The following is a 22103-nucleotide window of genomic DNA, read 5'->3' as shown; positions in this document are numbered from 1 at the left end:
AGCATCTGTTAAGAAACAGTTATAGTCATAGAACAATTCTCTTAAATGAGTCACACAATTGGCCCATCTAGTTCAGAATTGACACCAGCTCTCTGGGTTTTCAAACATGAATCTTTCCCAAACCCACCCATTTGAGACACCAAGGAATGTACCTGGGGACTTCTGCACACAAAGCACTGAACTTCCCCATATAAAATACAACAGAAAACAACACTGCCAACACATATACTGTTATCTCTATAGACAAGAAACAATTCACCAGTGGCCTGTTCTGTAGAGTGCTTCATCCCCATTGGCATGCTTTCAGTCTGCCCGTATGTATAACTAATCTCTTCTTAACCACCAGAGTCTGCAGGGGAAACCTCCACAGAATCGCCATGCATTGTGTGATATAGCGGTGTTTCATGAGTAGAAGCATTTGCTTCAGGCACCTGGCACAGGTATTTGTTCTCATCTCAGAGGTAAGTCTTTCTTTTGAAATGCTGACTAAACCTCATTGTGGTTGTTTCTTTCACAAGACAAAAGCACACTGATATAGGAGGAATGAAGAGTACTTGACTTGATCACCTGGATCAAATGACCAAAAAGTACGCCTTTCACAAGTATTTTAAAAAACTTTCTCCTATATATTTCAATGATATCCCCAGAACAGTTTATAAGAACTGAGGGGAAAACTGCCAGTAGAGAAGGATGAGTGAACTTTTGTCCCCCCAGATGTTGAACTCCAATTCCCATCAGCCCCGAACAACATAGTGAGTGGTCAGGGATGATGGAAGCAGTAGTACAACAACATCCAGACCACTGCAAGTTCCCCATCTTTGTGTTAAGGTGATCCATATAATTATAAATGAACTGAATTGTCTGCAAAGTAATTTTTGTTTTTCCATTTCCTTTTTTTAGATGACTTATATTCTGGAATATAAACTGGGAAATCATACCCTGACACCTGATTTCATTTTCATTGAATTCTCCAATAGCTCTGGAACACAAGTGTTATTCTGTGTTGGGTTCCTTGCTATGTATACTCTGACACTTTTGGGAAATGGCCTTATTATCACCCTCACCCTGGTTGACTCAGCCCTTCACACACCCATGTATTTCTTCTTAAGGAACTTGTCCTTCTTAGAGATCTGCTACACCTCAGTGACCCTCCCCAAGATGGTGGTCAATTTTGTGTCTGAGTTCAAGAGCATCTCCTTTGCTGGTTGTGCTGCTCAGATGTATTTTCTTCTCTCGCTTGGAACAGTTGAGTGCTATCTGTTGGCTGCCATGGCCTATGACCGCTATATGGCCATCTGCTCCCCACTGCATTATCCACTGATTATGAATAAAAAAACTTGTGCTCAGATGACAGTTGCCTCCTGGCTATGTGGCATTGTGATGCCTCTTGGCAACGTAGTTTGGATATTCACCTTGCCCTACTGTGGTCCCAATAAGATTAACCACTTCTTCTGTGATGTGCCACCAGTGCTGAAGATGGCTTGCACTGACACCACAAGGAATGAGATGTCAATTCTTGCATTCAGTGTGCTAATCACATTATCTCCGTTCCTGCTGGTGCTGGTTTCCTACATTCGAATCCTTTTCACTGTACTGAACATGCCATCAGCTGAAAGTAGGCACAAAGCCTTCTCTACTTGCTCATCACATCTCATAGTAGTTACCTTGTTCTATGGTTCTGCCAGTGCCATGTACCTGCGTCCCAAATCCAGTCACATTGAGGACATAGACAGGCTGGTTGCTCTGTTCTATTCCATTGTTACACCCATGCTGAATCCTATGATCTATAGTCTGAGGAACAAGGAAGTGAAAGATGCCCTCTGGAGGTTGAGAGGGAAGAACATGCTTCTCTGTAAACTCGGTAAATATATTTGTTGGAAAAGAAGTTGTAAAAAATGAATAATTCATATTTCATTTTGTTTTATTTTGCTTTTGTTTCTCAGGGACCCCTACAGTAGGTTATTCAAGACTATTTATGCTAATTTCAAAAGGAAGATCCTGTTTCCACTTATAGAGGCACATCAGCTCTTTTTCCAAAATGTGCCCTGACCTACTTCCCAGATCTACTTTTTCTTCCTGGTCCTTCACATATTTTAATTCTCTGCACAATATTTCTATTTGCTTGAGTGTATATTTAATGTAGCACAATGTAGTGCATATTTAATGTCAGAAGAACCTCTAAACATAGGACCTGCTCTGAGGTCTGTTGCTGTCAGGTGATGAGTGGTTAGTCCTAATTAATTGTCAGGATTGAATTAAGATTGTCTAGGTTTCTTTAAATATATATATATATATATATATATATATATGTGTGTGTGTGTGTGTGTGTGTGTGTGTGTGTGTGTGTGTGTATTAGTTGGGAACATAGGTGTTGTGAGTAAAGCAACAACACTTGAAATAGGTTACCTTCACCAATGGGGGCCTATAGACAGAAATGAAACCTTCCTTCTCGCTGATTCCTTCTCTTCTAGGAACTAATGCTGGTAAAGTGGATTACTTCATTTCATGCTTTTATTTCCTTCTTGCTTATTCTCCAAGTTTAGTGAGTCCAAGCCAGGTACAGTATGAGTTAACATGTGCTAGTGTTAGCTCCATCTTGGTGACATGTAAAATCTATACTTACTATAGAATGGCTTTGTTTGCCTTGAGTAATAAACCTCAAGTGTTCTTTATTCTTTCAACCAGCAGTCTTACCAGACTAGTTCTTTCTGCACACTGCTTCAATGTGTTTACCAAACTCCAGCAACAGGAAGCTCCCTTACCTTGAGTGAGACCATTAGTCTGTTTAGCTCACTGACTAGCAGTGACTCTCCAAGGTTTCAGGTAGGAATCCTTCCCAGCCCTACCTGAAGATGGCAGTGATTAAACCTAAGACCTTCCACTTTACCACTGAACTGCAGCCCTTTCCCATAATTTAGTTTGCTCACATGGGAATTCTAAAAGATCTCATTTAATGTTTGTAGTCAAACAAACCCGTTCAGTTAAACTGCCCTCTAGAAAGACAGACATGTATATAGTTTCCTCATAATATGGACCAAATACTGTGCAGGTAAAAATGGTCAACTTTCAAGAAATAATATCATAAATTCTCCTACATTTTTAACAAGTCCCTTGGTGACTAGTCAGTTTGCATTTTGGAAATACTGTCATTTTAAATAAAGCCCCTGGGGCATATTAAAACCTCATAATTACACTTCATGAATAGATGGGCTTTTGAATAAATCAAACAATATAATTCCATTGGGGAAATTTTTCCAAAAATGTATTTCTTCATTTTGTTCTCAAAATGAGATATTGCAGTGATGCAGAACAATTTCTTAACCCTAACAAAATCAAAGGGGCTTCAAATTTCCCATTAATTACTATTATGGAAGGTTCCTATAAAGTTAATTATCCCAAATACATGGTATCACAGTTGGTTTGCAAACCTATTACTTGAATACTACACATGTTGCCATAATATGAGGAATGGTTGCAGATGACATTTTGTCTCTTTCACACACCATATCAAGAAAACAGTCAATTGCTCAATTTTAGTTTGTAGGACTGTACTAGCAAGCAGTCAGGGCCATCGATATCATGTGTGATGTAAGACGTGGCATGTCGCCATCACCCTCGCAAGCTGTTGCCTCTGGCCATGGATGAGATCCAGGCACTCTTGGAAGAAACTGATTTTCATCATCTGAAGCCCTTCTTCTTGTGCCCCTCCACGAGACGTCTGGAGGGTGGCAACCTGAGAATGGGCCGTTTCTGTGTTGGCTTCACTTTTGAGGAATGTTCTCCTCGGGGAGGCTCACCTGGCATATTCATTGTGTATATTTAAGTGTCAGGAGAAATCGGGTCCTCCCTTAAAGAGGGCATGTATTGTGGTAAGACCTGGCAAACCGACACCCTGTGTTGTGGGTGGGTACGATTGGCCACAACACCCGATTGGTAGGTCCCTCGAAGCAGGGTGCAATCTGGCCAATGAGACGCAGTCCAAACAGATCAAGGGACCTTTACATACCCATGCACATGACCCAGAGCTTCCTCTTTTGGCGCATGCATTCGGAACACCCACCCACCTCTCCCTACTTTTAGGGCTTTGTGCTTGACTTTGCTATGCCGTCGTCATTGGGACAGGGGCATGGCAAGAATTTTCCCCACTTGGCTGATTGCCTGTTGCCATTTTGGTTTCACCTACTGCGTAGCAAATCGTGACAACTTGTAAGATTGTGGATAGGCTCTGGTTCAGGTGATAGGGATAGGAGAACGCTCTCGCCATCCCTATGTGAAGGGTATTCCGTTAAAGGAATCCAGGGACTCGATGGTTTGGTCAACCCCTGAGAGGGGGTTGTGCCCATGCCCGAGTCCAGGGGGACATTTGGGTGGTGGAGATGCCTGTTCCTGGCTTTCCGCTTATCCAGGTGTTCACCCTTGGCTGACCTATGCTGGAAACCTGGGTCAGTGCTACCTGCATGGCAGGGAGCTATTCGAACCAGAGCCTATGCAACCAGTCACTTTCTGTAATCAATAAAGTTGTGGCCCAAATTCTGCCAAAAACCAAAACCAAAATTTGAGTCAAGTGTGAATTTATTTAGGGGGGGGGGAGGTTTCTAAGTCTGAACTTGCAAAACATTCTTCTTCTCCCATGCCTTTGGCTAATTAAATAATCTATGGACTTTTAAACTATGTGTGTATGGGTGTGTGTGTGTTATGTATTTTTGTGTTTTCTACTGTAAACCACCCTGTGATCCTTGAATGAAGAGCAATATATAAATTTAATAAATGGATAATAAATAAATACTGGTCTTTTAGGTGAGAAAATGCTAACTGTTAAAGATGTTGAAAAGTAAATGATGAGATGCAAGTAAAAAAAGGGGGAGATTGGAATTCAGAATGGGGGTGGGGGTGGGGGAAGTCCACATTGTATTTGGTATTTTGGAAATGGATTGAATATTTGGAAAATTGTAAATATAAAAACTTGAAAATAAAATTTATAAAAAAAGAAAAGAAAATGCCAATTGTCTGTGATCTCTTGAAACACCAGGCCCATATTAAAATAACGAGCATTCACACTTTATAATGTGGGTGCCCTTTGCGGGATCGCGCACAGTGCTACAGTTCCCAGGGAACTTACTAGTATAGAGGGGGCTGGCTTGCCTCTCAGTGTTATTATTTGGAGGTTCACGCCCAGCCTCAGTAATCAAGTTTCTTGCTGGGAGGCGGGACCAGCCCCATTTATAAATACTCAATGCATGGTGCGTGTGCACTTTCCCCCCAGCTGGATAAATGGGTCTCTACCATGAAGGTCCATATTTTGCATATTTTGCTTTCGTGCTTTTAACTGTATTTAATTACATTCTGTGTAAATTGCCTTGAGATGGTGGTTTAGTAGGTGGTTCATAAATTAATGGCAATAATAATAATAATAATAAATTCAGAGATAGACATGTCAATGTGATGTGTGAAACACACACAGAGAGGTGGTGAACGAGAAGGAGAAATCTATTGATTAAAGATCCTCCTTTCCCTTTTTAATCCTGTTCTCAAATCTAGCTATACATTGTCTTGGTGATACCATGGTTTATAAATTTCCAATGCCTACTCATTGACCTTGATATTTGATAATGGGCTGCATATTTGTGAGTCAGTGCTTGATCATAGCAGTCCCATTTCAGATTTGGATCCTATTAACTTTAAACTTATGGGGCACACACGAAAAAGTGCTTGTGCCAAAAATGTGTTTTCCTTCCTAGAATGCAGAAGTGGGGGAAATCAAATTATTTTATCAGACATGACAATCCTATGATGAATGAAACTCATTTTCTGCCAGGCTCCAGGCAAACCTCTTAAATTGTTGTTCTTGCTCTTGGCCTTAATTATCCAAATCACATGCAGGTATTATTTCTCTTTAGATATAACAAGTACGTGTTCTTCAAGAAATGCTCAGAGGATACACTATAGAATACCTGCAATTAGCCAGAGGACTGTAATGGGAAAATTCTCCTAGGAATTCCAGTGGCCAATAAAAAAATAAATCACATACATTGTGAAGGATGCCATAAATATGCCACTTATTCAACACCAGGGCTAGGGAGTAGAGAACAACAAGTCTATGTTAGACTGATTTCTGCCAACTCTTTTTTTGTTGTTGTTCTTTTTGGCTGTGGGCAGATCTGCAAATTAGTCATTAAAATCAGGCTCTTGCAATCACAGAGATTCTAAGCCTGTGCTGAAGTTAGATGTGCACACAGAATGGTGACATTAGTAATTTTGGAGATATAAATAGATCGACTGAATTTAGATTTGCATTGATAATGCTGATATTCATAATTGTGTTGCTGCTGCTGCTGCCTCACATTACATGCAAGGCTCAAGATGTTCAGTGTAGAAAGTGGCGTTCCAGACCGATTTATCCCAGGTTTTATCAACGTGGAGATTTCACCTATGGAGCCATCGTTTTTCAGAGTGCCGTTTCTCTGTCTCCAATTACCTTGAACAGACATCCTGATTGGGAACAAGTACCTAAAGTGTACGTATAAGGAGTCATTTCTCCTTCCTACTTTGTCTCTGTTATGTTACATTCTGCAGCAGAAAATAAAGAGACTGAGCTTTGGTTCTTTGCAACCCTGATTTTAAAAGAGAAACTTTGAATAGACTAGGGAGAGGTAGTGGAAGGTCCACAGGAATCTTAAGTTTTCAGCCTCCAGACAATGACATGTTACTTTGTGCAATAGGAAAATCAATTAATAAATTAAAGGCATTTTATTTTCCACCTCCCCACATACAAATAGCCACTGAATATGTACTGGGGCTTTGGAAATGTCAACTGACTTTTATAGCATTTCCATCCTCTTTCCATTTTTATCTCTCTCCATCACCATGCTGTCTTCCAAAGCAGGATTCTCATGCTGTGGAAGAGTGATGGACAGCAGTACCCAGTTAAGTTATGATATTGAATTCTGCTTCACAAACCAAGCTACTATTCCCACCAAATAAAGGGTCTAAACAGCTGAGCTTTAGCACCATGTATAGAGCGAGGAGCATCCCTCTCCTCAGCTCCCAAAATATTACTATATCTCATTGGGTATGTTTGCAGTTATTCAATATAGGAATTAAATATGTCCTTGCCCGGAGACAATCTTGCTTGCAAGTCCTGGATGATCTGCTCCTTTCCATACAGGCCTTTTACCCATCAGGCCTGGGAGGGCAGTGCCCTACTGAGTGACTGACTGACCTCAGCTACAAAAGCTGCTGAACAGACCCTTGGGCTGGGGTCTTTGTTTAGCATTTTTTGTTGGGCTGTTTCGTTTATTTATTCATGTTATTTATTTATTTATTTTGAATTTTCATCTTTCAATCTGCTTATGAATCAGATCTTTGTCTGATTTCTTTGGAAATTATTTCAGTTTGGTAATTTTTGATGTATTTTATTTGTTCATCATGACTTAACCAGAATGCTGGTGCTTTGAGACCACCCAGAGATGCCTGTGGAGTAGATTACACATGAGGTTTCTGTAGGATTCTGTACTGTAAGCTGCCTTGAGCATGGTTTTAACTAGGGAAAGGCATACACATAAAATGATGGTGGTGATATTGATATGGTAGCTTTGCCTTACTCTTGTATAAGAACATAATATATAGTAATGAAGCACAATAACTAATTTTTTTTGGGGGGGTGACCACTCATATGCACAATAAACTGGATGAGAGCAGGGCAGTGTGAATTAAGCTGAGGTAAAGATGCACCACATCCAAGCCACGTTCAGCAGCAGAGCTGCTGCTGCTTCTTGGACTAAGCCTGGTCTGTGGTGGATTTTGGGGTCTCAGATTTCATGGGCACCCTCAGCCTCTCACCTTCCATTATACTTCATTGTTGCAGCACACACACCGGCTCCATGTGCAGTACAACTGAACCTGTTGAGATGCCCCAAATCTGCCTCTAGGCTTGCCAGGTAATGTCTCTTAGTGGACTATCCTAACTAGCCCCCACTTTGATTCTGCCCTCATACCTCTAGAATGACGATTTTTTCAGCTTCAGCTCAGCGACCCTCAGCTCAGCCAGCTTCAACTCAGCCACCTCAGCCAAGGCTCAGCTAGGATGAGACAGCTGAGACAGGAAGCAGCCCTCTGACTCACAGATCTGCTGTATTCTAAGATGCTCATCCAAGGGGATCTTGCGATAGGGTTGCCACTTTAGAAAATAACAGCTTCAGAAAGAGCAGGATATACTTGTGACACAATATGCAACTCTCTTTGTAGTGGAGTGACAGAGAACTATCAGCATCTTTTGGCTTTGGCTTTTGCGGTAAAGGAGGTTAATGAAAATCCCCAGATTTTACCTAATATTTCACTGGGATTCAATATATATGATAACACTTTGCAAGCTAGGTGGACCTCTCCTGCTGCAATGCAATTTATTTCACCAAAGGACAGACTCCTCCCCAACTTTATGTGTGGTATCCATGAAAATTTATTGACAATCACTGCGGATGTTACTAATTCCTACTTTCCCATACCACAAATTTTTGCTATCTACAAGATTCCTCAGGTAAGAGTTTATGTGTGTATGGAAACAGAAGAAATATATACAATGTGAATACTGCTTTCCATTTTAGAAGTGGTTTTGGGTCCATTACAAATTAATTTTTTAAAATATATTTTTATATTTCATCATGTTTTTCATCAGAATTATAATTATCTCAATCTAACTTAATTTGCAAGGTTGCTTCTAATGTGATTTCAATTAATAAGACAGTGATGTGATTTGAGATTTTCTGGATAACATGTAAGATTTAAAATTATGTTTGATGTAAAATTTAGTGGGACCTTGAAAATCTTCAAAAAAAAGTACAAAGTACGAACAATGATTGAGATATATACATGATGTTTTATTAAGAAATACAGCACTGTACAAATGTGTTTGCAGTTCCACCCCGCCCCCAAACATAGAAGCACCACCAATGTAAACTAAACTAAACTAAACTGTTTCCACACCTGCAATATTTGTTTAGCTCATATATGATTCTGCTTCAGTCATACTGGAGAACACTGACCTCCCTTCATTCTACAAAATGGTCCCAAAGAGACTTGATCAGTTCAAGGGGATTCTCAAATTACTTGACTATTTCCAATGGAGGTGGATTGGATTATTTGCTACAGATGGAATGACTTTACAATGGTTCATACAGAAGATGGTTCCAGAATTTTCCAGTCATAGCATTTGTTTTGCATTTCTTGACTCATTCACCAGTTTTGAATATGATATTGAGAAAGGAAATTTTGACCGAAGTGCAATGTATTTGTCTGCTAAGATCATAAACAGCAAAGCCAATGTCCTCGTCTTCCATGGAGAGGTTACAAAAATGATGTTTTTGAGATGTCTTCTACAACAAAGAATCAAGCCCAAAATGCCAAATCCAAAAGGAAAAGTCTTCATTCTGACAATAGGGATGGAGTTAAAAACCTACCTCTTCAATCGTATCTTTGATATACAAGATTTCTCTGGTGCTTTATCATTTGCACTTCAGTCTAATGAACTTCAAGGATTCCAACACTTTATTCAGAACAGAAACCCTTCTAACGCTAAAGGAGATAGTTTCATTAAAGATTTCTGGACAGATCAATTTCGCTGTATATCCCAGGATATTGTTCTGGACCCTTTTGTACTGGGTAATTACTCTGGGAGAGCTTATTCATCTCCCTGCACTGGAGAGGAGAAACTAGAGAGCCTTCCTGAGCACGTCTTCCCAAGGAGTGTAACAGGCCACAGCTACAGCTTTTACAATAGTGTCTATGTTGTGGCTCATGCCTTACATGCCATGATTTCATCCAGATCCAGAAGCAAAGCAGGGATGAAGAGAGAAAGAAGGAAGCTTCATAATCATCAGCCATGGCAGGTAAGAGTATCCAAATGTGAATCAGGGACTGGTTGCTCTGCTTTTATTATTAATTCCATTGACATTTAACTGTATATGTGAAGGCATATTGGTTTGTGAAATAGAAATAAAGAGAGGGGAATGTGAAAGGGCACATGAGAAAGAGTGGGATGTTTGAGGGATGTAGATGGTGTGTGTTTTCAGACTCAAACAGTGCTGTAATGTTGCATTAGCAAGAAATATTAGGAGACTACGTCTTTTATAGTAGCAACAGCTTCATCTGAATTGTTGGTCTCACCCACATTGTGAGGTGCTGCTTTAATTAAGGAGACTCAGCTGTGTCCCTCAGCTTTGTACTATAATGGAGAGAGGGAGCCCTGGTCTCACCAAAACTTCGGCACTATAGTTCTCCAAGTTCAAGAACAGCAATATTACATCTCCAGGTCAAGTTAGCAGGAAGAACGATTCATCTGCTGGAGACACTTTTTAGATTGATCCTGTGCAATTGTCCACTTCTGCGTTGCCTTCATTCCCTATAGTTAAGAAGTACAAGGCTGAGCAATTTTTCTTAATATTTTTTTGTGAGCTCAAGTGTTGTCTTTGCGAGCAACATATATTTGGCCAGAGAGGGAGAGAGAGAGAGAGAGAGAAATGTTTGTATGTGGGCTGTGTGAAAAAGAAATGGAGAGATGGAAGAAATAAAAGGGTCTATGTGATATATATATGGTGCAACCTATATATGAGGGTATTAATGGCGGTTTATTTTTATTTTTATTTCTTTTCCTTCCTTCAATTTTTATTAATTTTCTGATATTATTTTTTAAAATATATATATTCCTCTCCCTGCTCTACCACTGTTTCAAATCTAGCTGTACACTGATATGATGTCCTGATTTGATTATTTACTTTATTCCTTTTTTACCTATTGCTTCGTATTCTTATCCTAAGGTCTTATTTGTATACATAATATACATAGTTTTGTATTGTATATATATTATTGTATACATGCGCTCTCTTGCCCAGCGTGTTCAGAACTTCGGGCTGGGCTGTCCTCATTATGCTGATGACACCCAACTTTATCTGGCTCCCTTTTCTGTTTTTTGTTCCAGCTCTATCATTTTTTGAAAGCTGTGTCATTTAACAACAGTGTTGGGGAGAAGATTTCCTTTGACCAGAATGGGGAGTTCATTCAAAAGTATGACATTATCAATTTGGTCACATATCCAAACCAATCTTTCAAGAGAGTGAAAGTTGGAAGGATGGATCCCCGAGCTCCTCCTGACGAACTCTTGAGCATCAATGAGGAAGCCATAGTGTGGCACAGCTGGTTTAATCAGGTAGGACTTCAATGCAGATATTTGGGAAGTGTCCCAGTTCTCAATGAGAGTGAGTCTTTTGTTCAAAGCCCAACCCTCTGCACAATTTTGTCCTTGCCTGTTGCTCATTCTCCAACCATTCCAACCCTCTGAGGAGAGATTTCATGCATGAAAATTTTACTCTTATTCAATCAAAAATAAAAAAGCAGCCCTATGCAGACTTATTCCAGTGAGTCAGAGGACATAGTGTGTGCTTTGGATTGTTTATATTTGTAACAGAAATATACAGGCTGTATAGGGCTTTGTAATTTTTGACAGAAATTACTTTGCAAAAATGTCTATATTATGCCTCGGCCCAGTATACCTGAAGGAGCGTCTCCACCCCCATCATTCTGCCAAGACTCTGAGGTCCAGCTCCAAGGGCCTTCTGGCAGTTCCCTCACTGCGAGAAGCAAAGCTATAGGGAACCAGGCAGAGGGCCTTCTCGGTAGTGGCACCCACCCTGTTGAACACCCTCCCAACAGATGTCAAAGAGATAAACAACTACCTGACATTTAGAAGACATCTGAAGGCAGCTCTGTTTAGGGAAGTTTTTAATGAGTGACATTTTAATGTATTTTTAATCTTTGTTGGAAGCCAGCCAAATGGGCGGGATACAAATAATAAATGGTGGGGGTGGGGTTGTTGGTGTTAGGGAGTTTCATGACACTGATGAATGTGCAGTGGAGGAAGTGGGGCTCGAGTCTGATTGGGAAGGAAGGGCAGCCAAGAGGCAAGAGGCAGAAGAAGCTGCAGAGCTGGATGGTGAAGGACTGGAGGAAGTGGAGGAAGAATCAGGCCAGAGAAGTAAAGAGCCAGGTGCTTCCCTACCCTCTCCTGTATCACTGTTTCCCATAATTAGGAGAGAATTGAAGGAGGGAGACCAGAAAGGAGAAAAGGAGGAGAGATTTCATGAAGCGTTCCCCATTGTATGATAATTATACTCTCATTTAAACAAAAATAAAAAGCAGCCATATGCAGACTTATTCCAGTGAGTAAGAGGGCCTGGTGTGTGCACCAGGGGAAGTGGGGCTGGAGTCTGACTGGGAAGAAAAGGAAGGCAGGAGGTACTAAGTTGAGGAAATTGCAGAGCTGGAGGGTGAAGGACTCAAGGAAGTGGAGGAAGAAGCAGGTCAGGGAAGTAAAGAGCCAGGTGCTTCCCTATCCTCTCCTGTATCACTGTTTGTCAGAACTAGGAGAGAATTGAAGCTGGAAGAACAGAAACATCTACCATGCAAGTGTCATCTCCAGCTGTGTGCATGCAGCCCGTAAATGAAAGTTACAGAAGCTGGTGAATGGGGTGAGGCTCCCTGTTGCTGCAACTGACCCCTCAGCAAGGGGTATTTGGGTATTGTAAGTGTCAACTTAGCCAAGTGCAATCCTGGGGGGTATCATCAATTTGTCCCTTGGCACAGGGACATTCCCAGGGGAACTGAAGGAGGCAGTGGTGCGCCCGCTCTTAAAGAAAACATCATTAGATCCTTTAGATCTTTCCAATTACCGCCCGGTTTCGAATCTTCCGTTCCTGGGTAAGGTGATTGAGAGAGCGGTTCCTGAACAGCTTGGTGGGTTTCTGGATGAAACATCGGCTCTGGATCCATTCCAGTCCGGCTTCCGCGCTGGTCATGGGACCGAGACGGCTCTGGTTTCCCTAACAGATGATCTTCGTAGACAGCTGGATCGAGGCGGGTCGGGGCTGCTGATCCTTTTAGATCTGTCAGCAGCTTTCGACATGGTCGATCATGAACTTCTGGACCACCGCCTTGCCGGCGTGGGGATTCAGGGCACAATCCTCCAATAGCTGCGCTCGTTTCTCTCTGGTCAGGGACAGAGGGTGGTTCTTGGGGGGGAATTGTCATCGCGCCACTCCTTGGTGTGTGGAGTGCCTCTGGGTGCGATACTCTCCCCGATGCTTTTCAACATCTTTATGCGCCCCCTCGCCCAGCTTGTTCAGAGTTTTGGGCTGGGTTGCCATCAGTATGCCGATGACACCCAACTCTATCTGTTGATGGATGGCCATCCTGACTCGGCCCCAGACACACTGACCAGATGCTTGGAAGCTGTGGCTGGATGGTTACGTGGGAGCCGGTTGAAGCTAAATCCTTCGAAGACAGAGGTCCTGTGGCTGGGACGGGGCGATATGGGATTGGGGGGGGGGCAACTCCCATCTCTTGCGGGGGTGCAATTAGTGCCAGCACTGTCCGTTAAGAGTTTGGGTGTAATCTTCGACACCTCCCTTTCCAGGGAGGCGCAGATTGCAGCTATAACAAAGGCAGGATTTTTCCATCTCCGTCAAGCTAAGCAGTTGGCTCCCTACCTCTCTCGCCATGACCTAGCCACTGTGATCCACGCGACGGTCACCTCCAGACTGAATTATTGTAACTCGCTCTACCCGACATGGCCTGTCAGAGCCTATTGCAGCAACAGGCAGGCCCAACAGAGGTCCAAAGGAGCCCGTTGCAGCTGCAGCAGAGCCCGATGGCACCTGCCTGGCTCCAGAATATTGAGGGGGCCCACCCCATGATTGATTTTTTAAGGGTTCTTGACCTCTCTGCCCCCCCATAGATGGCATGCCTGAGAGAAACTGACATTGAGAGAATCACACAACATGAAGGTGTTACAGATGCAGTATGGATATGGAAAAACCAAATTATGAAAATTGATGTTTATGCATTATAAGTGTCAGGAATGAGCCAGCTCCCAGTGAAGGTTTGCAGCAAACTGAAGAAAGCAGCCGGGAACACAGCAGAGAGAGCTGACTTCCTTGGAATGCCAATTTATAAGGGAATGACTGAGAGCGGGCTGGTACCCAACCAAAACTCTCAGGAAGTGCAATCAGGCAAGAAATGGGACGGAAGTAGTATGTCAGACTGGGAAGAGGTTGGAGCTGATTTAATCTGTTCTAAGAATCAGCTAAGGGGAGGGCTGTTAGACAAGTAATAAAGCAAGAGATGCAAGGTTCAAAATTTTCTTCTGTAGAAACCGGAAACAGTCTTCAGAAGGGTCATCCTGATTATTGATGCTGGAGGCGATGTTACAGCTGTCTGGAGCTATCTGCTTGTTTTTTGCAATAAATCCTCCTTTTTAATTAACAATGCTTACTGTGTTATCAAGCCAGGAACTTGGACGCATGACAATAAGCAGCAGTTAAAGTGGAGGGAAGGGAAGGGCATACAACTAAAGGACTAAAGAAAGGACTGTGTATGAGGAAAATGGCCAGAAAGCACAATGAAGATCTCCTGAAGATCAACATCTGCCCCTTTCATTTCTTGATAGACACAGCCTGTTGCTTTGTGTAATCCCAAGTGCCCAACCGGTTATATGAAGAAAAGCAAGGAGGGGGAGTCCTTCTGCTGCTATGATTGCATTGTATGCCCCAAAGGGTGGATATCTGATCATGAAGGTGAGAGTTTCAGCATACAGATACAAGAAGAATCTCTGTATTTCACAGCCCAATACAAGGAAGAATAATGGGCACATTATGCCAATGCAATTAATGAGTACTATGTGGACAATGGCAGTTTATGCGTCCAGCTCTGCAATGTTAGGTGCCTTCCATATTTCAAATGAGATTTGGTAGTGCCTATGAATGTGTGTCTTTGTGAACCTTTGCATTTAGAGCCATAACATTTGCAACAACCATGTGATAGCCTGGAAATATGTGCTAATGTCCATACAAGAACTACATAATACAATACATTATGGGGAGAAATATGAACATACCATCCAGTTTAATGTTCAGTCAAATCACCTTGTTCTACCTATGTTTTAATGAGCCCTTGATATTTTAGCCATTGAATGTAATAGCACATTTAAAATAGAATGGAATACATGAGTGAATACACAAGCAAGGAGAATATTTCATTTTTCAGTTATTACATATTCTACTGTAAAGGTAAAGGACTCCAGGACAGTTAAGTGCACTCAAATTCAACTATAGGGTGTTTGTCATTCTTACAGGATGAAGAAACTGGTGTTTGTCCACAGACAGCTTTCTGGGTCATGTAGCTAGAATGACTAAAGTGCTTTTGGTGCAACGGGACACTGTGATGGAGGCCACAGAGCATAGAAACACCATTTACCTTCCCGCTACAGCGTTACCCATTTATCGTATTAGACGTGCGTGGCGCTATTGTCTAAACCACTGAGCCTCTTGGGCTTGCCGATTGGAAGGTTGGTGGTTCAAATGCCCACAACGGGGTGAGTTCCCATTGCTCCCTCCCTGCTCCTGCCAACCTAGCAGGTCAAAAGCACGCCAGTACAAGTAGAAAAATAAGTACTGCTGCAGTTGGAAAGTAAACGGCATTTCTGTGCACTCTTGCTTCTGTCATGGTGTTCCATTGCACCAGAAGTGGTTTAGTGATGCTGGCCACATGACCTGGAAAGCTGTCTGTAGACAAACACTGGCACCCTTGGCCTGAAAGCGAGATGAGCACCGCAACCCGATAGTAACCTTTGGCTGGACTTAACCATCCGTGAGTGCTTTACCTTTTCTTTTTTACTCATGCTGGTATGGTTTGGAACTGCTAGGTTGGCAGGAGTTAGCAATGGGAGCTCACCCGGTTCTGCAGATTAAAACTGCAGAACAAGTGGCTCGTTGGTTTAGACCACAGTGCCACCGGCAGTGTAGCTGACTGAGAGTAACAGCTATAGCTAGTTTGTGTTACTTATTCATGACTGTATTCCTGTCATGTCAGAAGCAAAGGGTTAAAAATAATTCTAACCTGGTACTTTTTTGTGTTTTCCATTTCAGATATGCCTGTGTGTTCCAAATGTCCAGATGATCAATATGCAAACAAGGGCCAGAATGCATGTATTCCCAAGACTATAACCTTCTTATCTTATGAAGAACCTTTGGGTATCAGTTTAACAGTTTCTGCTGTCTCATTTTCCATGATCACAGTTTTGATGCTAAGAGTATTTTTGAAGCACCATGATACTGCCATAGTTAAAGCCAACAACAGGGACCTGACCTACACTCTCCTCATCTCCCTCCTGCTCTGCTTCCTTTCTGCACTCCTATTTATCGGCAGACCTGACAAAGTGACATGTTTTCTGCGCCAAACTGCCTTTGGCCTTGTGTTCACAATGGCTGTGTCTTCTGTGCTGGCCAAAACCATCACTGTGGTTCTTGTTTTCATGGCTACACAGCCTGGATCCAGGATGAAGAAGTGGGTGGGGAAAAGCCTGGCCAGCTCCATTGTCCTTTCTTGCTCCATTCTTCAAGCGGGCATCTGCCTGGTGTGGCTTTCCACCTCTCCTCCATTCCCAGATACTGACGCCCAGTCAATGACTGAGCAGATTGTACTGCAATGTAACGAGTCATCCCCAATGATGTTTTACTGTGTCCTGAGCTACATGGGCTTGCTAGCCATGGCCAGCTTCATTGTAGCTTTCTTTGCCCGGAACTTGCCTGACAGTTTCAATGAAGCCAAGTTCATCACTTTCAGCATGTTGGTGTTTTGCAGTGTTTGGATGTCCTTTGTTCCAACTTACTTGAGCACCAAAGGGAAATACATGGTGGCTGTGGAGATCTTCTCCCTCTTGGCCTCCAGTGCTGGGTTGCTGACTTGCATCTTCTTTCCCAAATGCTACATTATCTTGTTGAGGCCTGAGCTGAACAAAAGGGAGCAGTTAATTAGGGGAGGAAATCACTAAAGAACATTGTAATTCTCAAAAGCTGCTGGTGCTTATTTTTGTTGTTTTGTGGATTTCATTGTACAAAGAACATCTTAAAAGGACATAATTGTGAATGTTCTCTCCGCTGCCCCCCCCCCCCGTTATTCACTTTCTATCCATATCATTTATCTAGACAGAGTAAGTTAGAATTCATTGATTTTTCTCTCCATGTTACCATCTCAGCAACATAGCAAATGAGCTTAATTTTATTTTAAGGTGGGTCTCCCCTGAATAAAATTGAGTACAATTCTGTAATAACAATACCATACTGGCTTTAAGAAGCTTTGGGAAACAACTGAAGGATAAGCATTCATGAACTGAGAAAAATATGTAATTCCTTACAGACAGCATCGGGTAAATAGAAGTGCGTAGGTAAATGGTGGTCACAAATCCTCTTTGAATTAATCTATTTTTGAATCCAGTCCTTATGGTTCCCTGAGAGTAATATGGCAGCTTGGGTTCTCATTGGAATCTCATTTGGTAATGGAGTTGCAGGAGTAGTTCACTTCCCCATCCACTTGTCTGTTCCCTTAGTTGTGTGATGACCAATTGGTATGGAGGCCTGTGCAGGCCTCTATTTAATTCCCTGGTAGCAGACCCAAGTGACACCTATTGTTGGTTGGGCCCACTCCCTGTGAAATTCCCGCACCTAAGTCTGCCCACTATTGGCCAGTCCCCAGGCAGGCTGTCATCTTCCCCACCAGGCATCAGATTGTGGATGTGGCCAGGGCTAGGCTGAAACACCGATAACGGTAAGCAGATTTACCATAAAAAAGCTTTGCAGTTAATTTGGCTGTGTGGTTTGTTCTGCCTTTGGCAGTTACATGTTGCAGCTGCTTGTGGGTTTGCCACTATGACGTTATAGGATTTAATGTGTCAGGGAACTACAGGAGGCTACCTACCTCAGAAAGGACACTACAGATGATAGTTTAACCCTTTGGTCATCAAAAGAACCCCATACATACACTGAGTAGAATAGAAGCAGAAACTACCCAATCCCACCCCCACTTACCATTTCCCCCTCCCCACCCGCCCCTCTTTTCTTCCTAACCTAACACTGTATGTAACACTGATGCCTCACAACAAATGAAAATGATCCGTAGAAAACAAAACTTGGAAAAAGAGACAACACATGTATTTCTGTAAACTAGGAAATCTTTAATAAAAATATATTTTAAAATATTAAATTAAACTCTTCAGGTTGTGACGGTTGCTATGAGATAGGTGAAAACGTACAAGCCAATTTGCTTGCAGGAGAAAATTCCTCCTTGGCCCCAACAACGAAGACCCAGTAAACATAGCAAGGTTCATATGCAATGTGCCTGCTCTCCACTGTGCAGGCCCTTCTGAAACTGGGTGGGAAATCCCATGAATGTCAGTCAAGAAGGCAGCCTTCCCTCATGGCCCTGGCCCTGATTTTGCTCGCTGGGCACCGCCCACCCACACCTCATTCTCTGATGTGTCCAGAGGTAGGTGGATCCAGGTGACCATCCCCTCCCCTGACTACACTGATGATGGTGGCCACAGCAGACCCAACACAACCATGCCATGCAGAAAAGCCACACACACCAATCCCTAGTTAAGCAGATATTACATGCAATGATCAAATTACACACATTCAAAGCCTGTGCACACACGCATCACAGCGACATGGAATCAGCACTCAATGACCCGGAACACAATCCAATAGCAAATTAGGGGTTGCCTGTATTTATAGTAACAATTATTTTTAAACAGGAAAAAAATGTAAATAAGAGAATGGGAATTATAAAAAATAGTTACCAAACATAAAGCTGATCCAAATGCCTCCAAAATAACCAAAAATTGTGGAGCATTACAATACTTCAATGGAGCATATTATGAATTTGGAAACATTCTAAATTGTTAGTAAATAATTTACATGAAAGAAAATTGAGGGGAAAAGTATACTCAATAAGCTCAGCAAGTATGAAAATTTAACAAACAAATGAAATATTCAATTCTTTTAATCTTTTAATTCAAATTTATATTCTCCCCCCCCCAAAAAAAGCAGAAGTTTGGAAAAACCTAGAAGAAAATCATATTGAATATTTGCAAATAGCCATTTCCTTTGAAAAAGTAGAATAAGTTAATAAAGCCTGAATGGTAAGAAAGACTCAATATGGATGGTTTTATCAGGGAGGAGACGGTATAGCACCCACAATCAGGGCCTCCTTATACTAGTTTAGAATACATTACATATGGATTTTCAACATGGTGCACTTAGTCCTGACTCTTGGAAATTATCCAAACTTGTTTTATTACCTAAACCCAACATTGATACTGAACTTCTTGAACCATAAAGGGCATTCTCTTTTATTAATGTGAATCCTCAATTATTTACCATTGTTCTAGAAAACTGCTTAGCACACTAAAATATTTAAAAGTTTTTTTGGGTTTTTTTGCATCCCAAAAATCAACTTATTTAATGTGATGGAGTGCAGGTAGGAGTTGAGCGGTGCCACGTTTGCCATCATCTCCTTTCCATAAAATGTCCTTGTATTTTGCCTTGTGCCAAACATTTGTCTATTTCTTAACATCCCTCTCTTAAAGGGGATTAAAAACAACAACATAAAGATGTTTATGAGATTAACATAAAGATGAATCAGAGATCTGCAAAGATATCTGAAGAGGACATGGAAGATGCATCAAGACAATGGTCCATAGGAATATTTCCAATGCCTACTCATTGATTTTCATAATTGATAATGGGGGGCATATTTGTGAGCTTTTGCTTGATCCTAGCAGTCTCATTTCAGATCCTATTATCTTTAAAATTAGGGGACAAACACTGAAAGGTACTTGTGCCAAAAAATGTATTTTCTTTCCTAGAATGGCAGAAGTGGGGGAAATCAAATTATTTTATCAGACAATGCAATCCCTATGACGAATTAATCCCATTTTCTGCCAGGCTCCAGACAAGCCTCTTAAATTGTTGCTCTTACTTTTGGTCATAATTATCCAAATCACATGCAGGTATTATTTCTCTTAAGATGTAACAAGTACATGTTCTTCAAGAATTGCTCAGAGGATACACAATAGAGTACCTGCAATTAGCCAGAGGACTGTAATGGAAAAATTCTCCCAGGAATTCCAGTGGCCAATAAGAAAATAAATCACGCACATTGTGAAGGATGCCATAAATATACCTCTTATTCAACACCAGGACTAGGGAGTAGGGAACAAGATGTCTATGTTAGATTGATTTCTGTCAATGGTTGTTGGACTTGGGTAGATCTGCAAATTCGTCATTAAATTCAGGGTCTTGCTATCAGATTCTAAGCCCACAGCAGTAGATACAAATAGAGGGATGTGTGTGCTGAGGTTAGATTTGTACACAGAATGGCGAAATTAGTCATTTTGAAGATAGAAACAGATCAACTGAATTTCGATTTGCTTTGAGAATGATGATATTAGTAATTTTCTTGTTGCTGCTGCTGCTTCCTCCCATAGCATGCAAAACTCTGGATGTTCAGTGTAGAAAGTGGCGTTCCAGACCAGTTAATCCCAGGTATTATCAGCCTGGAGATTTCACCTATGGAGCCATTGTTTTTCAGAGTGCCGTTTCTCTGTCTCCAATTACCTTGAACAGACATCCTGATTGGGAACAAGTACCTAAAGGGTTTGTATAAGGAGTCATTTCTCCTTCCTACTTTGTCTCTGTTATATTACATTCAGCAGCAGAAAATAAAGAGACTGAACTTTGATTCTTTGCAGCCCTAATTCTAAAACAGAAACTTTGAACAGACTAGACAAGGGAGAGGGAGAGGAAGGTCCACAGAAATCTTAAGTTTTCAGCCTCCAGACAATGGTATTTTGTGCAACAGGAAAATCAAATAATTAATCATAGGCATTTTGTATCCCACCTCCCCGCATACAAATATCCACTGAATATGTACTGGGGCTTTGGAATGTCACCTGACTTTTATAGCATTGTTTTCTTGACATGTGCATTTCCATCCTCTTTCCATTTGTATCTCTCTCCATCACCATGTTGTCTTCCAAAGCAGGATGTTGCAGAGTGATGGTACCCAGTTAAGTTATGATATTGAATTCTGCTTCGTAAACCAAGCTACTATCCCCACCAAATAAAGAATATAAAGAGCTTAGCTTCAGGACAATGTATAGAGTGAGGAGTATCTCTCTCCCTCTCCACAGCTCTCAAAACATTAATATATCTTATTGAATATGTTTGTAGTTATTCAGAATAGGAATTAAACATGTCATTTCCCGGAGACCATCTTGCTCGTGAGTGATGTTTTCATGTCTTGTGCCTAAGGTACTGCAATGGGCTAGAGCCCCCCCCCCCCATTTTTATTTTGGTTTGGGCTTGTACTTTTTGATGTGTTTTATTTATTCATTATGACTTTTGTCATGTTTGTAATTATGTAAATCTTGCCATGGCTTGTGCTTAAGGTACTGCAATGGGTTAGAGGGGTTTTTTCTTTTTTCCTCTCGTTTTGTTTTACAATATTATATTCAATTACATCTTTAATCATTCTTTGCAATACAAACTATACATATATATCTATGTCTAGCTATCTATTTGGTACCATATTTGTACCATTATGACTTCCCTCCACCCATGCTCAGCTTCCTTTGTTTTTCATTCCCTTTATATTGTGTTCAAAAAGTTATTTCCATATTCCCCATTAATCCCGTTTCATCTTTTAACCTTAACTTTACAAACTTCATTCAATGCATATCAATAAATTTGTTTTGGAACAATGCTTTGTCTGGGTTAGAGTTTTCTTGCTGTTAACCAGAATGTTGGTGGTTTGAGGCCACCCAGAGATGCCTGTGGAGTAGATTATACATGAGGTTCCTTCCTAATCTTCTAGGATTCTATGTTGTAAACTGCCTTGAACATGATTTTAACTATAGAAAGGCATACAAATAAAATGATGGTGGTGAAATTGATATGGTAGCTTTGCCTCACTTGTGTTCCGGAGTACATAATATATAGTAATGAAGAACAATAACGAAAAAATAATAATAGGGGAACACTCCTGTGCACAATAAACTGGTCAGTGTGAATTAAGCTGAGGTAAAAATCCACCACATCCAAGCCACATTCAGCAGCAGAGATGCTGCCGCTCCTCTACCGAAGCCTGGCCTGTGGTGGATTTGGGGGGTCTCAGATTTCATGGGCGCCCTCTGCCTCTCACCTTCCATTCTACTTCATAGCTGT

General features: G+C 41.4%; 2 protein-coding genes across 2 annotated transcripts; both read left to right on the top strand.

Annotated features, from left to right (window-relative positions):
* Positions 1–747: 747 nt before the first annotated feature.
* Positions 748–1899, top strand: LOC144325355 (olfactory receptor 10A7-like). Its single transcript, XM_077918277.1, has one exon. The coding sequence runs from the start codon at positions 901–903 to the stop codon at positions 1897–1899; it is 999 nt and encodes a 332-aa protein (XP_077774403.1). The 5' UTR covers positions 748–900.
* Positions 1900–15970: 14071 nt separating this feature from the next.
* LOC114582154 (vomeronasal type-2 receptor 26-like) lies at positions 15971–16873 on the top strand. The gene has a single exon (XM_077918276.1). The coding sequence runs from the start codon at positions 15971–15973 to the stop codon at positions 16871–16873; it is 903 nt and encodes a 300-aa protein (XP_077774402.1).
* Positions 16874–22103: the final 5230 nt, after the last annotated feature.

Source organism: Podarcis muralis, chromosome 13 (genome assembly GCF_964188315.1).
Source record: "Podarcis muralis chromosome 13, rPodMur119.hap1.1, whole genome shotgun sequence".
Lineage (NCBI taxonomy): Eukaryota > Metazoa > Chordata > Lepidosauria > Squamata > Lacertidae > Podarcis > Podarcis muralis.
This window is presented reverse-complemented; position numbering and strand designations above follow the sequence as displayed.

What these genes read in the sequence shown, in the direction of transcription:
- LOC114582154 (XM_077918276.1), top strand. Translation starts at nt 15,971, where the DNA reads ATGCCTGTGTGTTCCAAATGTCCAGATGATCAATATGCAAACAAGGGC.
- LOC144325355 (XM_077918277.1), top strand. Translation starts at nt 901, where the DNA reads ATGACTTATATTCTGGAATATAAACTGGGAAATCATACCCTGACACCT.